Source organism: Nicotiana sylvestris, chromosome 10 (assembly GCF_000393655.2).
Source record: "Nicotiana sylvestris chromosome 10, ASM39365v2, whole genome shotgun sequence".
NCBI classification, from domain to species: domain Eukaryota; kingdom Viridiplantae; phylum Streptophyta; class Magnoliopsida; order Solanales; family Solanaceae; genus Nicotiana; species Nicotiana sylvestris.
The window spans coordinates 169410093-169431424 of NC_091066.1; the positions used below are offsets into that span (position 1 = coordinate 169410093).

The window sequence follows — 21332 nt, forward strand, 5'->3', positions numbered from 1 at the left end:
CCGCACATGTTATTAATCTATCCCCTGCGGTTGCTTTGCAAAATGATGTTCCAAACAATGTTTGGTATGGCAATGATGTCTCCTATGACCACTTGAAAGTGTTTGGTTGCAAAGCTTTTGTACATGTGCCTAAAGATGAGAGGTCAAAATTAACTACCAAGACAAGACAGTGCATCTTCATTGGTTATGGCCTTGATGAGTTTGGTTACAGGCTATATGATCCAATTGAGAAGAAGTTTGTGAGAAGCCGTGATGTTATCTTCGTGGAGGATCAAACCATTGAAGATATTAACCAAGCGGAGAAGTTAAAATCTTCAAGTTCTGAAGGTTTAGTTAATCTTGATCAAGTTCCTCATACAAATGGGGATGACACTGGTGGGCTCAATGATGATGGTGATGCCCAGAACCATATTCCAGATCAACATATTGATGGTGATGGGGATAACAATGCTAATGTTGATGAGGTAGATGCTCCTACTCACGAAGTTGTGGACGAGTTAGATATTCCACTTAGGAGGTCTTCTAGACCTCATACTCCTTCATCCCATTATTCACCCAATGAATATGTATTACTCACTGATGGGGGAGAACCTGAATGTTATGCAGAGGCCATAGAAGATGAGCACAAGGATCAATGGATTGAAGCCATGCAAGATGAGATGAAATCTCTACATGAGAACCATACTTATGAGTTGGTGAAATTGCCTAAGGGCATGAGAGCTTTGAAGAACAAGTGGGTGTTCAAAGTTAAAGCTGAAGAACATAGTTTGAAGCCCAGATACAAAGCTAGATTGGTTGTCAAGGGATTTGGTCAAAGGAAAGGTATTGACTTTGACGAAATATTTTCTCCTGTCGTAAAAATATCCTCCATTCGGACAGTTCTTGGTTTGACTGCCAGTCTTGATTTGGAGATTGAGCAGATGGATGTGAAGACTACTTTTCTTCACGGTGACTTAAAAGAGGAGATTTATATGGAACAACCTGAAGGCTTCAAGGCAAAATGTAAAGAAAATCTTGTATGCAAACTTAAGAAGAGTCTATATGGATTGAAGCAAGCTCCTAGACAGTGGTACAAGAAGTTTGAGTCTCTTATGGGGGAGCAAGGCTACAAGAAGACTTCTTTAGATCACTGTGTGTTTGTACAAAGATTTTCTTATGACGATTTTATCATCCTCTTGCTATATGTGGATGATATGTTGATTGTGGGCAGGAATTCTTCTAAGATTGACGAGTTGAAGAAATAGTTGAATAAGTCTTTTGCAATGAAAGACTTGGGTCATGCTAAGCAGATTTTGGGCATGAGAATTACTCGTTCGAGAAACGAAAGGAAGCTTTACTTGTCACAGGAGAAAGTACATAGAACGTGTACTGGAGCGCTTCAATATGAAAAGTGCTAAGTTGGTTCGCACACCTCTTCCTGGTCATCTGAAGTTGAGCAAGAAGATGTGTCCAACAACAACGGAGGAAAAAGAGAGAATGGCCAAGATTCCTTATTCATCTGCCGTTGGAAGTTTGATGTATGCAATGGTATGCACTCGACCAGATATTGCTCATACAATCGGTGTTGTGAGCAGATTTCTCGAAAATTCAGGAAAAGAGCATTGGGAAGCTGTAAAGTGGATACTCAGGTATCTAAGAGGAAGCTCAAGTGAATGCTTATGTTTTGGAGGATCAAATCCAATTTTGAAGGGCTATACAGATTCTGATATGGCAGGTGACCTTGATAACAGAAAATCCACTACTGGATATTTGTTTACTTTTTCAGGGGGAGCTATATCATGGCAGTCGAAGTTGCAGAAGTGTGTCACACTATCTACAACCGAAGCGGAGTATATTGCGGTTACTGAAACTGGCAAAAAGATGATATGGCTCAAGAGATTTCTTCAAGAACTTGGATTGCGACAGATGGAGTATGTTGTCTATTGTGACAGTCAGAGTGCAATAGACCTGAGCAAAAACTCCATGTACCATGCGAGAACAAAACACATTGACGTCAGATATCATTGGATTCGTAAGCAAGTGGAGAACGAATCACTTCAAGTCAAAAAGATTCACACGAGTGAAAATCTTGCAGATATGTTGACCAAGGTGGTACCAAGAGACAAGTTCGAGCTATGCAAAGAACTTGTCGGCATGCACTCAAACTAGAAGACAGTGCTACCTCCTCTAGATGAATGAGACTGGAGGGGAGATTGATATGGTGTCCATCTCATTCAAATGATTTGGTAGCCAATTTTGTTGACTTGGTTTGGTTTGGTAGTCAACCTTGTTGAATTTGTATAATTTGGTAGCCAATTTTATTGACTTAGTTTGGTTTGGTAGTCAACCTTGTTGAAATTGTGAAAAAGTTGTGTAAATTGTCAAATATTGTAGGATTTAGAGAGTGAGGTTTTGGCTATAAAAGGAGAGCTTTAACTCTCATTTCTACACACCAACAAAGAGAAAAAAGAGAGAGCAAGATATTCCATAAACTATAAGAAAATAGTTTGTGAAGAAAAATAGAGTGTGAGAGATATTGTAGTGAGGTGGAAAAAGCAAAAGAGTGTTTATTTCTTTTGAGGGTGTAGTGGTCTTAGGAGTATTTTTTACTCGTTACTACATAGTGTAAAATTCCTCGCTATAGTGATATCAGTTGCTCTTCTTGGACGTGGTTTTATCCCTTATTCAGAAGGGTTTCCACGTAAAATCTTGGTGTCATTATTGCTGCATTTCCATTTTTGCTGATTTAACCATAACTTAGTGTTCTGCGTTTATCACTAATACCGTGAATACTATTTTTACGGGGTTTATTCCCAACAGTTAGATAGAAACGACTTTAACTTTTCTAGAATTTATGACCTTAATAATCAATAAGAACCTTTATTTCATTGCATGGTAATGTTAGGAAAATCCTTTCCAAGTTTCCAAATTTTAACACATAAGAATCGTTAAGCAATTACTGGAATTCCAATCTTTTGTCGACTTCCTTTTGTTTACTTTTCATTCTAAATTAAATAATAATAAATTTGTTGTGAATATATGAAATATACTACATCCTACATGACAATATCAATTGTGTTGATTCTAATTTTTCACTCGTGAACAAAGAGTTAGGTGATTTATAAGTTTACCTTTAAAAATAAAGTTTACATTGGATTACAGAAAGTATACTATAAAATTATTATTTAATAAATTTCTTAATATTTAAAACTTTTAAATTAATAAAATTTTAACTATTAAACCTTTTCTTATTTGAACTATATAAAAACTCCTAATTACTCGAAATATTTTTACTTTTATTTCTTTTTTAAAGTAACTAATTTTTTACCATGTTCTTTTCTTCTATTATTTTTTAAATAAAAATTAATGTTTCCAATTTTGTTAAAACTTCTTAATGGTCGTGTTGATTAGAAGATGGTGATAATAAATAAATTTAACAAGATTGTTGCAAGGAGATCAAAATTAATTATCTATTCTTTTGTATATTTGGTTTATAGTATGAATTTTCACTCTATATTTTAAAGATTTTTTGATCTTATATAATCGAAAATTTATTTTATTCTAGAAAAAAAGTTGATTATTTCACCATATATTAAAAGCAGTAAGAAAAAAATATATATCAGAAAATACTGAATTAAAACACTTTATTTCCAAGGCAATACCTTAATTTACTATAATGCATATTTCCTTCAACTAGATGAATGACTTTTTTTTTGGGTTAAAACAGAAAGTTTGTTACATAATTTGACTTTAAGAAAAATAGAAATTAGGTATAAAATTCGTGTCATAGCTAATGGAAATTTTCTTTTGATAATCTGTCACTAATCCATAGCTAAAGTTTACTTAGAAATTAATATTTACTATTTAGCTACATAATTTATTTATCGTAATTTTTTTAATTGCTCTGTCTAGAATACAATTACCTAGACAATTATTTTCATTTTAAGTTAAAACAAAAGAAGGATAAATGATAGATCACTAAGTTATCAAAATTATCTTGATTGTTTTCATGCTTAGCTAGGTCATCTTCTATTTTGTTGACTAAATAAGATCAATATCATCATTTTCAAGAACTTATATTTTTAAAATTTATATTATAACTCATACATATTATTTAATAATATTTATATAATTTTAAAATATATATACTTATTGATATAGGATACACGCGTATTGCGCGTATCCTAAAACTAGATTTCAATATGATCAAACATTATTATTAAGAAAATTCCCTTAAGAATAATAATTATTCTCTTTAATGTTAAGAATAAATAATTAGGTCCTAATTAACTAGAAAAGTCTTTGATTTTACTAATGTGTAGAAAATCCAAGTCATTCTTTTTAAAATTCATCATATAAATTGGTTATAGGTAATTGTTAAAAATACAAACATTATACAATAAGATAAAGTATTAGAGACAAAATATATTCTCAGTGAATTGTCATTACTTATTTTTCTTTCTTTCGATATTCATTTAAACAAATGACAACTCTTTATATTTTTCTACGTACAAAATTACTTATTGTAAAATATTATCTTAATGTAGGCATTTTAAAACATAGTATTTGATAATTTTATTTACTTGTTCTTCTTGTACATATATTTTATTGATTGATGCTAAGCATTGACGCGAAATACATGTGCAACACACGTACACTAAAGCTAGTATATATATATATACACACACGATGTCTTTGCACATTGGAAGGTTGCCCCTTACAAGATTGTCTGGACTTGGGAGGTTCACCATTATGGGCCCAAATTGTAAGTTTTATGGACCCTCCAATTATACCCGAATTATTTGCACCCATAGCCAGTTTTACCTGGCCATTTAAGTTATATTCACTGTTTTCAAATTATTTAATATTATAGTCAGTGTCGGCAAATTTCAGGCAAAAGCATATTTGCTGCTGGCAAGCCAAACTTCAGGGGAAAAAAATGTCAAAAGTTTGTTTGCACAAGTAATATGCCAAACTTTAAGAAACATTTACAACTTCGAATACAATTTTAACAACTTTAGTCACGTACGATGAAAATTGCTTCCAAAGTGGCTAAATTTGTAAGAATCTGTAAACTTCAGCTATGCCTTGAATTGAAGTACCAAATCAGTTATTTGCATTTTACCTATTATGGCCCTTGATAGGTGGGTGTGGAGGTCGAGAATTAGGTTATAAGTTAGTAGGTAATTGAGCTTTCTTCTTTTCCATATCAGTAGTATTAGTATGTATTCTCGTATTTTCTTATTCTAAGATTTTTATTACTACCTATTATTTCTTTCGCTTTGGTCAATCTTATTATCTTATTTTTTTATTACTGTTTTTTTTGGTAAAAATAGCACGGTATAGCCAGTTTTCGGATTGGTCATTCAAAAATAGCCAGCGTTTACCAAGTCAATGAAAAATAGCCACTATTTTGCTGCAGCAAAGACCGGTCCAGCAAACTATACTGGAGTTCAGTGCACATGTGTAATATGCTGGACTAGTAAACTTTGCTGGCTCTGGAGCACCGGTGCTCCAAACTCCAGTATATTATGCTGGACCGGTATACTTGCTGGAACTCCAGTATATTATGCTGGGGTTCTAGTGTACTTATGATGGAACTCCATCATATTATGTTGGAGTTCCAGCATACTTATCTTGAAACTCCGGTATAATATGCTGGAGTTCAAGTATACTTATGCTGGAACTCCAGCAAAATATACTGGTGTATTTTTCGGGTTTTGAACAGTGTTTTCGCTCAGATTTATCTTTACATGAAACGATTACTTTTGAAACTGGGCTATTTTTGAACGACCAGTTGTAAATCTGGCTATTTTTGAATTTCACCCCTTTTTTTGCATGGCTTCTACCATATTTCCTTTTTACTATTATTGTGCTTATGTTTTTCTTAACACTACTAGAAAACTGCCTAAAATCGTTCAAAAATACCGACAGAAATCGGTTGAAAATCTGGAAAAATCGATCGATTGTCGACCGACGTTAATCGGTCGGAAATATGTTGGTCGGTAAAAAATAGCGACAAAAGTCGGTTGCAATTTCCGAGTAATTTTGGTCGGTAAATTAATTTTCACAAACGACCTAAAAAGAAAAAATATGATTATGCAATTAAAAAAATATACCGTCTGGGACTCGAACCAAGGTATGTACTGTGGCATGATACTATTCTACCACTAGACAATTGGTACATTTTGGTTTAAGATTTTCTTCTAATTTAATTGTACTCTTTAATTTTATTTTCGCGCGAAAATAACCAACCGGTTTCGATCGATTTTATTAAAAATATAAAATTACCGACTGAAGTCGGTCTGTTTTTTAAAATGACTGAATGAAATAACCGACCGGTTTCGATCGGTTTTTTGAATATTATTTTTAATTTATTTTATATGAAAAATTGATCGATTTCGATTGGTTTCTTAAAAAATAAATTCCGCGGGATTCTAAAATAGCTTTCCGTATTTTTGCGCTAAAAAAAGAAAACCGATCGAAACGTCGGTTTCGTAAAAAAATTTATAAAAATAAAATATTTTGGAAAACCGAATTTCTAGTAGTGTTATAAGCCGAGGATCTAATGGAAACAATCTCTCTACCTCTCCAATATAGAAGTAAGATTTGTGTAAACTACTTTTTTTAAATTCTGTTAATGTGGGATTACACTGAATATGTTATTATTGTTGTCAGGAATTGTAGAACAACAACAACAACAACAAATAGACCTCCGGCATCCTTCCCTCCAAGAACTTCCCACCTTGCTCTTGGGGAGACTCGAACTCACAACCTCTCGGTTGGAAGTGGGGGTTGCTTACCATCAGAGCAACCCCTCTTGTCAGGAACTGTAGAAAGCAAATATATATGCATGGACCAGTCAAGTTGGTATCCAATTTTTTCATAGAAGTTTATATACAACTAACCTGCCCTTTTCAAACATTCAACTAAAATCATAAATGCTAAAACTGCATATTCATCTTCCCCTTTCTCTTAGCTGTCGGAATCCTAGCATGCATACATTTAGTGCACGTTTGGATTGACTTGTTTTAAGTGCTTTTTAGCCAAAATCGCTTTTAAGTTATTTTGTAGTGTTTGGATAAAGTAAAAAAGTATTTTTAAGCTAAAATGACAAAAACAAGCCAAAAGCCAAAAGTTAAAAATTCTAACGTATGACTTAAAAGTTATTTTGACTTAAAAGTCACTTAAAACAAGCCCATCCAAACGAGCTCCTAATGTTAAATCAAACTTCCCTCTTCTTTATATTATCAGTTTTTATAAATTAAATCCATGAATAATATTTTCTCAAAAAAGATCAAAGACCAATTCTCATCAACCTGTCTATAATTTGTTGTAATTTATGACTGCATTTTTAAAAGGCAACCCCTTTTTTCCTCTTTTTGATAATTTGAGCATGGATTTAACCATGCTCAAATGATGTAGCTAATATAAAGGAGTGAATGACTAAAGGTTGTTTCTTATTATAAAATAATTATGAATTCAACTCCAAAATAGTACTGAGCAATGACTAAATTGATTACAGACGTTGACAGCAAAGTCAAAAAGGAAAAAAATATAATTATAGGTTATTATCTTTTTCTTTACCCCAGAATTCAAATTTACCTAAAAACAAAGTTACCAATCAAAACTTAGACAAAATGTCTCTCAAACAAATGAACAATTATTAGAATAGGTAAAAGGTAAGGTGAAAAAGTACAAAAGGAATATATACAAAATAAAGGTACAAATAAAAAGACAGCAAGTATTTTGTTTGCAACTAACAGAACAGAAACAAAAAGAAATTTTTTTTTATAAAAAACAACACATAGAAGAAGACAGACAACTGTATTTTGAAAAATCAATACTTTCCTCATTTGTCCTTTTTGGCCTCCCTCCAAGAGATCCACAAAATAGGAAACAGCTTTCAATAAAAATCACAGTTTCATATACACAAAAATTCAAATATTTCAATTGATTAAATGACAAAAATGGTCCTTAGTTTAGATAGTTTTAAAATAGTCCTAATATATATACTCCTACTATTTTTGGTGTTTTTCCACAAAGTGATCATTTTTTATTTCTATCAAATATTTAACAAACTCTGCATGTTAAATTTAGTGGAAACCGTAAAAAATTAACTAGAAACATTAACTAGAAACATCAGAAAAGTCTTGTTAATTTTTAAAAACTGTAACAAAAATAACTGTACGAGACATCATAAAAAAGCGGCCCGATGCACTAAGCTCCCGCTATGCGCATGGTCCGAAGAAGGGCGGGACCATAAGGGTCTATTGTACGCAGTTTTACCCCATATTTGTGCAAGAGGCTGCTTCCACGACTCGAACCTGTAACCTCCTGGTCACATGACAACAACTTTACCAGTTACGTTAAGGCACAAATATAACAACTGCACCTCCAAATATAGGTTCACAGAGTTTTTCTCCATAGTTCTTTTTAAATGTAACAACCAACATTTGTTAAATATTTGTCGGGGACCAAATATACTAATTTTTAACAAACTTAAAGGATCAAAACTGCTCGGAATTATATTTAATGAACTATAATGAACCTATCTCAAACATAGGATACCATTTTTATCATTTTCTCATTTCCATTGTATACAAATGATCAAAACCTTTGAAACTATAATTCATTTGTTCTCTTCTTCCTTGTGATCTCTCTAAAGTCATATCACATCTCATTTCATTTTCTTTACACTATGCCTATATCAACAATTGATCATTCAACACATAAAAAACCAAGAAACAAACCAAACTCAACAAACAATACAAATGAATCTAAAACTTTTTTCAGTACAAAACCTAAAAATAAGAAGAAATTTATGTCGGTGAGTTTTGGAGGGCTAGGATGTAAAGGAAAGTTAAATTCGCCGCCGGTGTCGGCACCGGCAGCTATAAGATCAGCAGCTCAATGGGAGAGTACTAACCAAATGAGGAAAAATATAAGGAGAAATAAGACCACATTGTCAAGTACAAGTACTAGGAATCTAGCTAATGTTGTTGTTGATATTCCTGATGTTTGTTGTGCTCCTCCTGGTATTGGTTCTGCTTCTGATGTTGCTCCTAGGCCAAGAATAACTACTCAAAGATCAAACAACAGAGAGGTAAAACTTCTTTTTTGGTTACCTTTGCACTTTTGATTTACAGATTATTGCTTTGCTCTTCTTTAATTTTTCTATGGATTTAAGTTATATATATAGTAGTGAATTTTTCCGCGTTTCGCGCAGTTATATTATCGACATGATCTTTTCTCTAATAAACAAATATTAAAAATAATGAAGCGCAACTAACTGATTAAGTCGTATTTTCTTCAGAAATTAATAACTGATCAAGTCAAAAATTATTCTTAGTCTATTTGTTTGCTTCAAAATTCTACTTTGTCAAAATGACTAATTGCTACACTTAATTTTAACCCTCACATCTCAATTATTTTCTTGAGATTTCTAGTACTCCGTAGTTTTTTAGGTTAATAACATCTCTTTTCACAATTTTAGGAATTTAATAAATTTGTATCCAAATTTACTTTATCTGTCCTTACTTTTATAAAAAGAAAATTTTATTTCTTTTTATTCTGATTTTCTCAATAAAGAAGATGCAAAAAAAGTTTTCTATTTAATATTCTTATTACCTTGGCATTTGGAAATACCCATTTTTTATTTTGTTATTTTTTTTGTTTGTCTACCTGTCATTTACGTTATTTTTTGGTAATATTCACACCCTTCATTACTTCATAAAATCAGAAATTGTTATTTTTTCTTAAACAACCAAGTTTTCGCCTCCTATTAAACTCATGAAAAATTAAAAAAATAAAATAAAAAATTCACTCTCTTGATTAAGTTCTTATATGTTTTCATTTTATGTGCTATATTAAAATTCCGAAATCACAAGTCTTAAATAATCTTAGTTATACCTCCTCTTTTCTTTTTCTTTCTCCAACGTCTCCTTTTTAGTTTATAAGAATAGTTGATAAAGTGCATTAGCTACTTCAATGTTTCTCAAGAGTTCTTCTCGATTAAAACTTTTTAAACGATCTTGCTCTTATAATTTGATACGATGCTTTCAAGTTTCTTTGTTTATATATATTTAAATTTTTATTATCCTTCATATTATAAAAGTATAATTACAAAAATCAGCCTTTATATATATATAGAGAGAGCTCTCCAAATATTATAGCCTCTTTCTACTTTTTAAGGATTTATAATCTATTTTTTGTCTTAAGTTATATAGGTATAACTCCAATCCTAAAACATCACCTATAATTCTGTTTCAAACAAAAAGGTAAAAGTAAAAAATAGTCACATAACAAAAAGTCTAAAAAAATCTTTACATCTTTTGTGTTTGAAAAGAGGGTTTTCACTCACCTCGTGTATTTATTTTTGTCACATTGCATATACAAAGTTTATTAGTAGAGTTAGAAATACATAAGCAATTTTCAAATTTATTAGTTTTTATATGAAAGAAAAGTTACAAATTTATTTGTACTTTTTTAAGGAAAAGTCTAGAATTTATATTATGTTCTTCTATTATATTTTGTGCCATCACCAGTAAGCCAAGAAAAAGGAACGATATTTACTTTCAAGACCTATTTCCTATTTATAATTATTATATCAATCTCATTCACATGGGGTAGTCATATTTTATATATAGGAAAGAAGTAAAGTGTTCTCTTAAAATTTTAAAATTGACGTTAATATAACGTTTTAAAAATTGAAATAATCTTACAAGTGTTCCGAGTGGGTGTGTTGTTATTGTTAGATTCAAGTGAATATAGAATTTACTGACTAAATGTATTGAAGAACCTAATAGCACATAACTATTTTAACAACAATAAAATGGATTAGTCAATAAGGTAACAGAGAAATCCACTGTCTTAGCAATTAAATAAAAGATCAAAGTCTAAAAAATGAATGGATCCTTGCAGTCCCCGTTAATTCTTTTTAGAAAAAATAAAAGGAAATACAAAGTAAATCATATTTCAAAGAAAGTTAAACGTTACATTTTTGTGATAATTTGTAGTGTAATGGAAGCAAATATTTTAGCTGGAATGCCAAGAACCTTCCGTCGCCACTTTAATGCTCGATTCATCATTTCTCTCGCAAGTTTTACCTATTTTTATAAAGAAACATTCAATAATTACTATAAATTGCAAAAAAAAAAACATAATACATGGATATTCTGATCTTGAACGTAAAATCTAGATACTAAAATATTAAAAAAAATATATATTATCATTTATCATTAAACCAGAATATTTTTTTCTATTCTGGTATAATTTGCTTTTCATATTCATACCTTTCAATCCCTCCTGGAAATTAAAAACTATCATCCTTCCTTAAAGAAGCAAATGAAGCAAATCAAATCCCCTTTCCATTCCTACTAATATCATGGAAAATTCCACAAAATCAGTTTCTCTCTTACTGCTTTTCTTGTTCCCACTCTTCCAGCATCATTCTCTAATCAGAAGTACAAGAAAAACAAATTATTTCTTTATAAAGAGTTTGAATGAAAAGTAAAAGAAAAATTAATGAGAAAAAAAGAAGAAAGGTATGTATTGGAGAAGATGTGCTTTAGTATTTATAGTGACCATTACAATTTGTAACTTACATTCAGTAATATGAATAGAAATAGTAACGTACATCGAATAATTATGATAGAATTAGTATTGAGTGTATTAATTGTAATAAATTAGTAATAAAAAGTGGTAAAATATATTTTTTTTAAAAGCAAAAAAAGGAGAATCAAGATAAATGAGAATCATTGCATATGAGATATGCCACATCAGCTTGGTTATTCCCACCTATATATATATATATATATATATATATATATATATATATATATATATATATATATATATATATATATGGAGTAAAGAATTTTGGCACAATTGATATAGTTTTACTTGTTATAGCAAGTTACTTACCATCAGGATTATTGACCAATCAATACTTATTAAATAGAGTTACCTGTATTAACTATTCAATTTGTGTAAATATTTTCAAAGTACATAGAACTTAAAGCTTGAATTAGTTTTGGTTTTTTTTCTTCCTTTTTTTTTTTCGCGACGCGATGCGTGACGCCTAGGCAGACGTGCCCTCGGCCTTATGGCTTCGGGCGCAACTTGCTTTCAAAGACTCGATGGTTCACGGGATTATGCAATTCACACCAAGTATCGCATTTCGCTACGTTCTTCATCGATGCAAGAGCCGAGATATAAAAGGACAGTGGCTAGTGGGAATCGTACTAGCGACCTCACAAAAATTTTGAACCTCCTTGACCATTGGTTCTATATATTGATGGCGTAAAAATATTCAATCAATCAGGTTACTTATAAAATAATGGATTTAAGTTATATATATACAGACAGTTTAAAGATTTTCTATGCTATCAGTGTAATTCAACCTGTGATTGCAGGTTAGTTATCATATATATAAAGCAAAAAACATTGATAGTGTAAAAAATACTTGCAGATAAGTTAATCTATTAGCTTTACACATGGGATTCTTTTTAAAACTCTAATGTTAGACTCATAATATCTTACTCCTGGTCTGTCTATTTTTGTACCAAATATCTATAGTTTCCGTATTGTAAAATGAGTTATCAAATTCAGAATAGCTTTAAAATTTCTCTGTTTTTTTGTCTAAGTTTTAGTTCAACATGATTAGTTTGCTTATTCTTTGTGTCTTTCTTATAGCTTCTACATGTGTAAACATCAAGTCAGCAATTCTGCATTTCCCTTTATATTTTCAAACATCACTTTTGTCATCTGTTATCCAGCCGAGGGTCGATCGGAAACAGTCTCCCTATCCTTCTAGGGTAGGGGTAATGTTGCATACATCTCACCCTCCCCAGACCCCACTTGTGGTAAAATATTGGGCTGCTTGTTGTTGTTGTATTTCCAAACATCCTTCCTTTTAATGCCACAATTCACTAACAGAAATTCTACTACATTGTATATGTTTTAAATTGTATTCGAATAGCACTCTCGTGTTGCAAGGAGAACTGCAAATGGTGAAGAAATTTCCAGGTTTCGTGCTTCTAATATAAGGCATCAATGCCCCCGTTCTCATCATCGTCCTCCTGTAAGTTAAAAACTTATTCACACCTGATGTTTACACTAATTGCATCCCTATTTATAACTTGAACGTTTTTCGTATGATCAAATTTTGTTCTCACCTCGAACATTGCAGATCATGATCCTTAGACATAACCTGCAATTTGCTAGAGATTTAGATGGTGATGATCAACATGGATCCTGGAGACTTGATGTAGATGATATGTCATATGAGGTTCGTCTTTTAAATACACGAGACAGTATAAAAAGTTCTTTACCCTGTCGATGTATATAACGTAATTTCTTTACAATATACATATGCATAGAATTGAGCTGATCTAGTCTTTTGGTGTTTCTTTTTGCAGCAATTGGTTGAACTGAGTGATAGGATTGGGTATGTAGGCACAGGTTTAGCAGAAGAGAAGATAGTTCAATATATAAGAAAGTTTAAGCTTTCTACAATTGACTCTTCTCCACTGCTCATCTCCACTGATAAAGCCTGGAGATGTACTATTTGCCAAGTAAGTTCACTATTCCACTTCTTTTTCTTCCTCCTTTAATTTTTTTCGCAACAATAAGAGTTGTCACCGTGAAACCAGGAGGTTACGAATTCAATCTGTAAAAACAGCTTCTTGCATTTATGCAAGAAAAAGTTACGTACAATAGAACCAATATGGTTTGGCCCTTCCTTGGACCCCACACATAAGCAATAGCGTAGCCCACCGGGTTGCCCCTTATTTTTTGCTCAATGATAATAAGAGTTGTCGTTGTGCGGCCAAGAGGCCATTGAAGCCGTGGAAATCGCTTCTAGCAGAAATGCAAGGCAAGGCTTAGTAGCGTAGCCGCATAGAGTGAAGGGTGTTCAGTTGAACAACTTTCATCGAAGAATTACACTATGTATATTGAAAATTATATATGTATGTAGGTAAAAAGTTATTTTTTGTAGTTATATATTAAACCTTGAGTACCCTTTGCGAAATTCCTAGTTTCACCACTGGTAAGGCTGCATATGGACCTTAATGTGGTCTGACCCTTTCCCAAATCCCGCACATGACGGTAGCTTAGTGCAGCGAGCTGCTTTTTTTTGTTCCTTAAAATATTTAGCACACAATAACAGAATATTACTGATATTAACATTCTTTTTTACAATAAATATTATTTTTACAGGAAGGATACAAAGTTGATGATGAAATAGGAAGACTTGAATGTGGACACTACCATCATATTGAGTGCATAAAGAAATGGCTTATGCAGAAGAATACATGTCCAGTGTGCAAAAGTGCAGCAGTTTAAATGTTGTATCAATGCTTTCATTCTCTTTTCTCTATTGTTTCAAGATTTTGGATCTTCTTTTATTTAATCAAAACAAATTTTTGCCTCAAAATATAGCCAAAGAGCATTAAATTCAGAGGCATAAATTGCTTTTTGGTTTTATTTTCTCCTATTGGTTTGTTAGAAGTGAGATTTTATGATGTTCTTACACTTCAATTTTATGTTGTTTTTTGAAATTTGTAATGATAAGTTTGTTATCCAATTCCCCCTTTCTTTTCTTTTTAACATTCTTCCCCTTGTTTGGCTTTGCAAGAAATTATAAACCTGCCTCTTCTTTACTTAGTTTCTGTCTGACCTTCGCGGAATACAGATATAAACAGCGGAAGTAAATAGTCATAAACACTAGTGAGTTCGTCTGAACTCATAGCTAATATTGTAGCTCTGCGACTAGAAATCAAATCCAACCATTATTAGAGCTTTTTTGTCACGGGACATTTTGATAATTAGAACAGAAAACCAACCAAAAATCCCTCCACCAGGGCCCCAACCATCATATTTGACCTTCGCACCTTCCTTTTGATGTTGAAGAAATGTACATACTTCTAATTTTTTGAAAAAATTTGAATTTGAAGTTTAATAAATTTTTTGATGCTTTTGTTTCATGAGAAATAGTCATATGTATTTTTTTTTTCAATTACTCAATTTGTGTAAATTTTATTTTTTTGAATTTGAAATTTAAAACATAATAAAGTATGAAAAATTTCTTTCATGTAATTCTAGTATTGGGTTTTTTGCTAAATGCTTATTTGCTTATCTATAATTTACCTATGATAGACTTTAAACTAAATACAACAAAATAAAAAATAAGAAATCCTTAATGGACCCTGACCCGGTATGGTCCAGTTAAGCGGGCCAGGGGTCAATGGGTTGATGAACTATTCAAAATGTAGGGATTATTTTTGACATTTTCTTTAGTGATAAAATTTTGAGATTACTAGGTGATGAGAATTTTAAGAAATATTACGATAATCTTGAATGTTTCTTAAAATATCATATAAGTTTTTCTGAAAGATAGAGATCTGCGTAAAATGGCTCCAATACCACCGCTATAAACAAATTCAAATAAAAAAGATATACCAATTTAGTGTATAAATTCAACTTTTTAAAACTTGTAGTGCATCAATCGATCCGGAGACGGGGCTAAAACTAGGGATCGTGATAACCTCTTGGGGTTGGATTTGGGGGGGGGGGGCTATTAATAAGCGACAGTTGAGGAGCTTGGGGTCGTCAGGGTTATTTTGGGAAGACTTGAACTGTTTTAGGGTTATTTTGGAAAACGTGTAATTATTTTAGCCTAATACACGTGGTATCCGTGATTTTCACAGTTCTTACGCGTATATCCCTCGCAAAAAAATGTCGTTGCACTGCTTAGCCTATCTAAAGTCTGTTATTTTTATCTCACCATTCTCTTTGACTTTTGGGTAACTATTTAATTTTGTCATTGAAGCTTGAGTTTTTCCCTCCACCTCATTTTGCGTGCAAGATTTTATTGAAGAAGAATTGGGTAAAAGTCCTTAGGTAAAATTATCGTGCTATAGGTGTTAGATAAATTTTTTAAGAGAAACTAATTTTTCATTACTGGTTTGCTCTCCATTAAAATATAAAGCATATTGTAATTTGGCATGCGACAAAACTGGTGGTTCTCAAATTTTTATTCATATAAGTTGCAAAAACAAGTGAAAGCTTTTCTGGATTAATTGCAATACACACAGGAATTTTTTGAAGTTAGAACCTGCCAGTCCAAATGCAAAGTACCATTATTCAACGAATCATGCAAAAGTCCTGGATGATATGAATCATGGTGTTCACATAAAAATATTATGACAAATTGTTCCATCCATAGAAGACCATGTTGCGTGTTTCATTTAAGTTTAGTATGAACATAAGTTGAAGGGACAAGATGTGTTGGTATTGATCATCAGTACGCAGACCTTACCCCTACCCTGTAATAGAGAAGCTATTTCCAAATAGACCTCCGGCATCCTTCTCTCCAAGAACTTCCCACCTTGCTCTTGGGGAGACTCGAACTCACAACCTCTTGGTTGGAAGTGGAGGTTGCTTACCATCAGAGCAACCCCTCTTGTCTCTTGTGGGACGAAAGAATATGAATAATTCTGGAAGTTATCTGTTAAACTCTACTAAAATCTGTAGAAGTTTTAAGCCCAACTTTAAGTTAAAGTGAATATAGTGAAAAGTGCGGAATGAAAATCATAAGAAATTTGAAATTAGATATAAATATTATGTGGTTTTTTATATTATTAATAAAATACTACATAATTTTCTAGAAATGCTTTTTACTTATTTAGACGTTACTTTTAAAATTGTTGTTATAAATTTAGAATCAAGATCATGTAAAATCTCGATTATCTTGTATTGTATTCTATTGAATTTGTTTTCTTTTTCATGTGTCTCTTTATTGCAAAACTATTTTCTATAGATGTATATTGTCTCTTCTTAATCCCAAGTGTCGACCTGTGCTACCTTCTACTTTCGCTAATTCTGATGATTTACACACATGTGCTAATACTTATTTTACTTTTGCATTAATATAAAGGCAAAAATATTCTGCTGTCTAAGAGCACATGCAAAAACATTCTGCTTTCTAAGAGCACAAAAACTATTAGTGACCTAATCCAGCTTGTAGAATTCCAGCAACAAGAAGAATTACATATTGATTTAGATACTTGCATAATATATTTTTGATTTGTTTAGTTTCAGTTTGACTTGTGATGCAACTTCCTGACCACTTAAACTTGTAAGGCTTTTGAAAGCCGATACACAAACTTTTGACTTTCCCATTTGAACACTCAAACTCGTGAAACCCTTAACTAATAAACACATTTGACCAAGACCCTATGCGCGTGTATTACACATTCACAGACGTGTCCATCCAGTCAGCAAATGACCAATGGGATTGTTACACGTCAAGGGCAGCTATGCTGGAATAAATTTATTAATTTCTAATTTTCTTCTGTTTCCCTTATTTTCTTCTTCACCAACTGATAGAATTAGGAGGCAGGAGCTTGAGATAGTGATGGGGAATGAGCACATATCATTCACTACACATTGATGAATGTGCAGACCAGTAAAGATCCTGACGGACTTCGTATCTTCTATTATCTTGTTTAGGATCTCAAGTGTTTTGTGTTCTCTCTTATCTCTCTCCATTTCAAGATCAAACTCATTTAAGTAGTGATTTTGCCATGGACAATCCTTCAAACAAGAAAAAACTAAAGATGATATTCATTTTAATTTTTTGCAGAGAAACTTTTAATGAAGAAAAATAATTGTCTATTTTGATTCTTAAGCATAAATCCATAATTGTTGTGCAGTGAAGAGCTTCAAAGCTTCTAATGGAGATGGAAAAAAAAGGGACATATCTGTTTCTCTGTCCCTTGCGTGTATGTGTGTTTATCTTGCAGTCGTTTCTGGTGGTAGGCGGCTAGCTTTTAGATTGAGAACAAGAAAAACACAAAATCCGAAGAAGGGGAGGAGGCACTGTTAGGCGTAGATAGGGAGGAGGGACTGGTTGGGTTCGTTTGGTCGTTGCTGTGAGTTATGGATGAAGCCTTATTTCTGGTCGTTGGGGATGATGCGAAGATTCAGGGGTGGTGTGTACTGTGTAGAAGACGAGATCCGGGGGTGTTTCTATTATGGAAATCGGCACACACGCGCCATTTGAATGTGACTTGTACGCACTATGTCCACGTAAGATAAGCCACCGCCACATAAGCATAGTCAATGGTCAAAGGTGTTTATTAGTTATAGGTTTCACGAGTTTGAATGTTTAAATGGGAAAGACTAAAGTTTGTGTATCGGCTTTCAAAAGCCCTAAAAATTTAAGTGGTCAGGAAGTCATTTCGCCTGAAAGTTAAGCCCAGGATACCTCCAACTAATACTATTATAGAAGCGGCTAAGAGAGGAGCTTGGGGCCAACATGCCTGCCTGGGATAACGGAGGGTATTTATGTAATTTCAGTTGAAATGGAGCAACATGATTGGCCAACAAGGAATCTTACCGTAGCTACCATATAAATATTTTAGTGATTTGACCAAATTATTCCTTGTTTACCTCATAATTCACACCATATAATCCCATATTTCTTACACCTGCACTTTGCAAGATTTTGAATTTTCTGATCCCATATTTTTTCACTCCAAATAAAAATTTTAATAATTTGAAGTATACCAGAATTTGGGTTGAAATTTAGCAGTAATAATTCGACATCAAAACCTCCTTAAGTTAGAACTAAATCGCAGCATCAACATTTTAATTAAGTTTCCTTTTGTGTTTTACTATGAATAATAGATTATTAAACCCTTTTTAGCTACTTCTCTCTCTCCATTGTAACAGTTGTAACTTAATTAAACATTATGGATGCATTTGTTGAAGAACCTGATGATTACCTATGCATATATAACAATCTTTAATTATTTCTGTTAAAAAATTTTAACGAATTTAATTTCTGAAAGTGTTGAGAGGTGTAGTAAATATATTTTAATGCCATCACAGAATCAATAATTCAGGTAAGTTCGTAGTTGACAAGTCAATAAAACATTGTTCTTTTCAATTTACCACACACTGAAAGACCAAGGAATCAACACTGGGGTATGACATTAATTCTTTGTTAAAATAGCACGGGCTAGCCAGTTTTCTGACTGATCATTCAAAAATAGCCAGTATTTGTAAATTTATTGAGAAATAGTCATTATTTTGCTACAACAAGGACCGGTCCAGCATAATATACTGGAGATCGGTGCACATATGTATGAACTTCCAGCATATTATGCGGGAACTCCAACATGCGTGGAGATTGAAGCACGTGTGTATGAACTTCATGCATATTATACTGTTCCGGTATATTATACTAGAACTCCAGTAGACCTACTACCTTTTAGCTTAGTATCTCGCTAACTTCTACAATACCTACAAAAATGAACACCTCTTTAATCTAAGAATATACTCAAAGTGGATAAGTTTTCTTTGGGGAAAAAGAAATAAATTATGTGAAACCCGATTACAACGGTCCAACATCACTGTTTGACTCAAAAGATATGAAAATCTTTTTGGACAAATCAATCTAAGATGAAGGGGTAAATCTTAGCTGAATGTAATAATCTCTAGAAAGGATAACGGATAAAGAGAAGATTGCTGTTAAATTTCTTTTTGTTCGAGAATAGTAATATCCCCGGGTCTCAATGCCCTGTTACAAGGTTCATATCCCCCTCTTATACTAAGATAGAAAAACCTCAAAATTGTAAGAAACAAAATACAAGGAATATTCGGGGGAATATTCCTAATGTCCCCTAATGGACTTATACTATTACAAGAGTAATACAATCTCTTCTTTTGTCCTAAGGTCGTCTCCCTTGGGACGTCGACTCGAAGACACCTGGTCGTTTGTCGTACTCATAGTTGGTCGTGATCGGTCAAATTTGGACCCATACAATCACCATTCTCGTAATGGGGAGAAACAGCTCTATAAGTACGGCTAAGTTCTATCGTGTTAGCGGCATGTCCATACTCGTTATTAGAGGTGTACATATGCAGGGTTGGTTCGGATTTTACAATTAACAAACCAAACCAATTGTGTCGAGTTATTAAATCTAAAGACCAAACCAAACCAATAAAACTCGAGTTTTTCAATCTCGGGTTTTTTCGGATTTTCGGGTTTTTCGGGGGGGGGGGGGGGTTTCCTAGTAAAATCTTCGTAGAACAAAACATATAATGTATGCTCAAAATATTTCTCTAATCCTAGTAATATAAAACTATATAAAGTATATTTCCAAGAAAATAATACAAAATATGAGATGTGTCATGACATTATCATAAAACATTCAACAATAAAGACAATAAAATTATGTAATATAAATATTGCTAATTAAAAAGCCATAATAAAAATAAACATAATCTAAAAGTACTAAGTCATGCTAAAATAAATAGACTAATAAGGAAGTATTAATTACATGACTAAACGCTAAAGAAAAATAAAAATAGGTTATGCATTTTTATCTAAATTATTGCAAAACAAAAAATAGATATTCAATACATTCTTGTTCGTAATATTAAATTGAATGCCTTTTGTTAGCATTAGTACTGATTTGATTTTGGTTTGGGCTTTTGTTAGCATTAATTAATTTACTAATATTAATGACTATAAAACATATTGGAGCATTCAAAAGTTATAAGTCCAACCTTGAAATAATACCTTAAAAGATAAAATTATGAAAAAATTTAAGAAATATTTATAAATTACATCACAATAAGTATATTTATATATTAAATATATCTAAAATTTCTATATATGTAATGTCGGGTTGGTTTGGTTTCGGTTTGACTTTCTTTAGTTAAAACCAAACCAAACCAACTATGGTCGGGTTTTTTTTCTAACATCAAACCAAATCAAACCAAACCATAGTCGGATTTTTTTTCTCGATTTGACTCGGATTATCGGGTTGGTGCGGTTTGTCGGTTTCCTTTGTACACCCTTACTCGTTATCACGCTACTGGTTTACTTCGGACCAGAATAAAACAACCACTCAAAGAAACCAATAGAGAAGTAAATGCCGAAAGCGAGGAATTGCAAAAGGGAAACATTATCGAAAATACGCAGCTGTCAATTAATAAGGTGCAACACATTTCAGCACTTAATTCCTAAATTTCCAGATACAAAGTAAAGAAATTTACCCAAGAACTCCCAAATTTTAACTCAATATCTAACATTGAATGGGGAATCCATTGGAAGGTAAATTTAATAATCTGTACCACCGAATTTGGATGAGACGAATGATGTCAAAGAAGACTTGAAGATAAAGCTGAAATTGTAGAGACAAGCGATTTGTGCAAAAAGGGCACAAAGGTAATTATGTGCCCAACTTTTACCGTATCGGACACACATCGAAATTCAAAGACAGCCAGATTTACAACTGGTCGTTCAAAAATAGTCCAGTTTTAAAAGTTATCAA

The 21332-nt window shown here is 32.4% G+C and overlaps 1 protein-coding gene and 1 pseudogene across 1 annotated transcript; one reads left to right on the forward strand and one right to left on the reverse strand.

Moving 5' to 3' along the window:
• The first annotated feature begins 8606 nt into the window (after positions 1 to 8606).
• On the forward strand, positions 8607 to 14569 carry LOC104243322 (uncharacterized). Its single transcript, XM_009798502.2, has 5 exons — positions 8607 to 9085; positions 12962 to 13063; positions 13172 to 13270; positions 13401 to 13556; positions 14203 to 14569. The coding sequence occupies exons 1-5, from the start codon at positions 8681 to 8683 to the stop codon at positions 14326 to 14328; spliced, it is 888 nt and encodes a 295-aa protein (XP_009796804.1). The 5' UTR covers positions 8607 to 8680; the 3' UTR covers positions 14329 to 14569.
• LOC138880536 (5.8S ribosomal RNA) lies at positions 12056 to 12203 on the reverse strand (annotated as a pseudogene).
• Positions 14570 to 21332: the final 6763 nt, after the last annotated feature.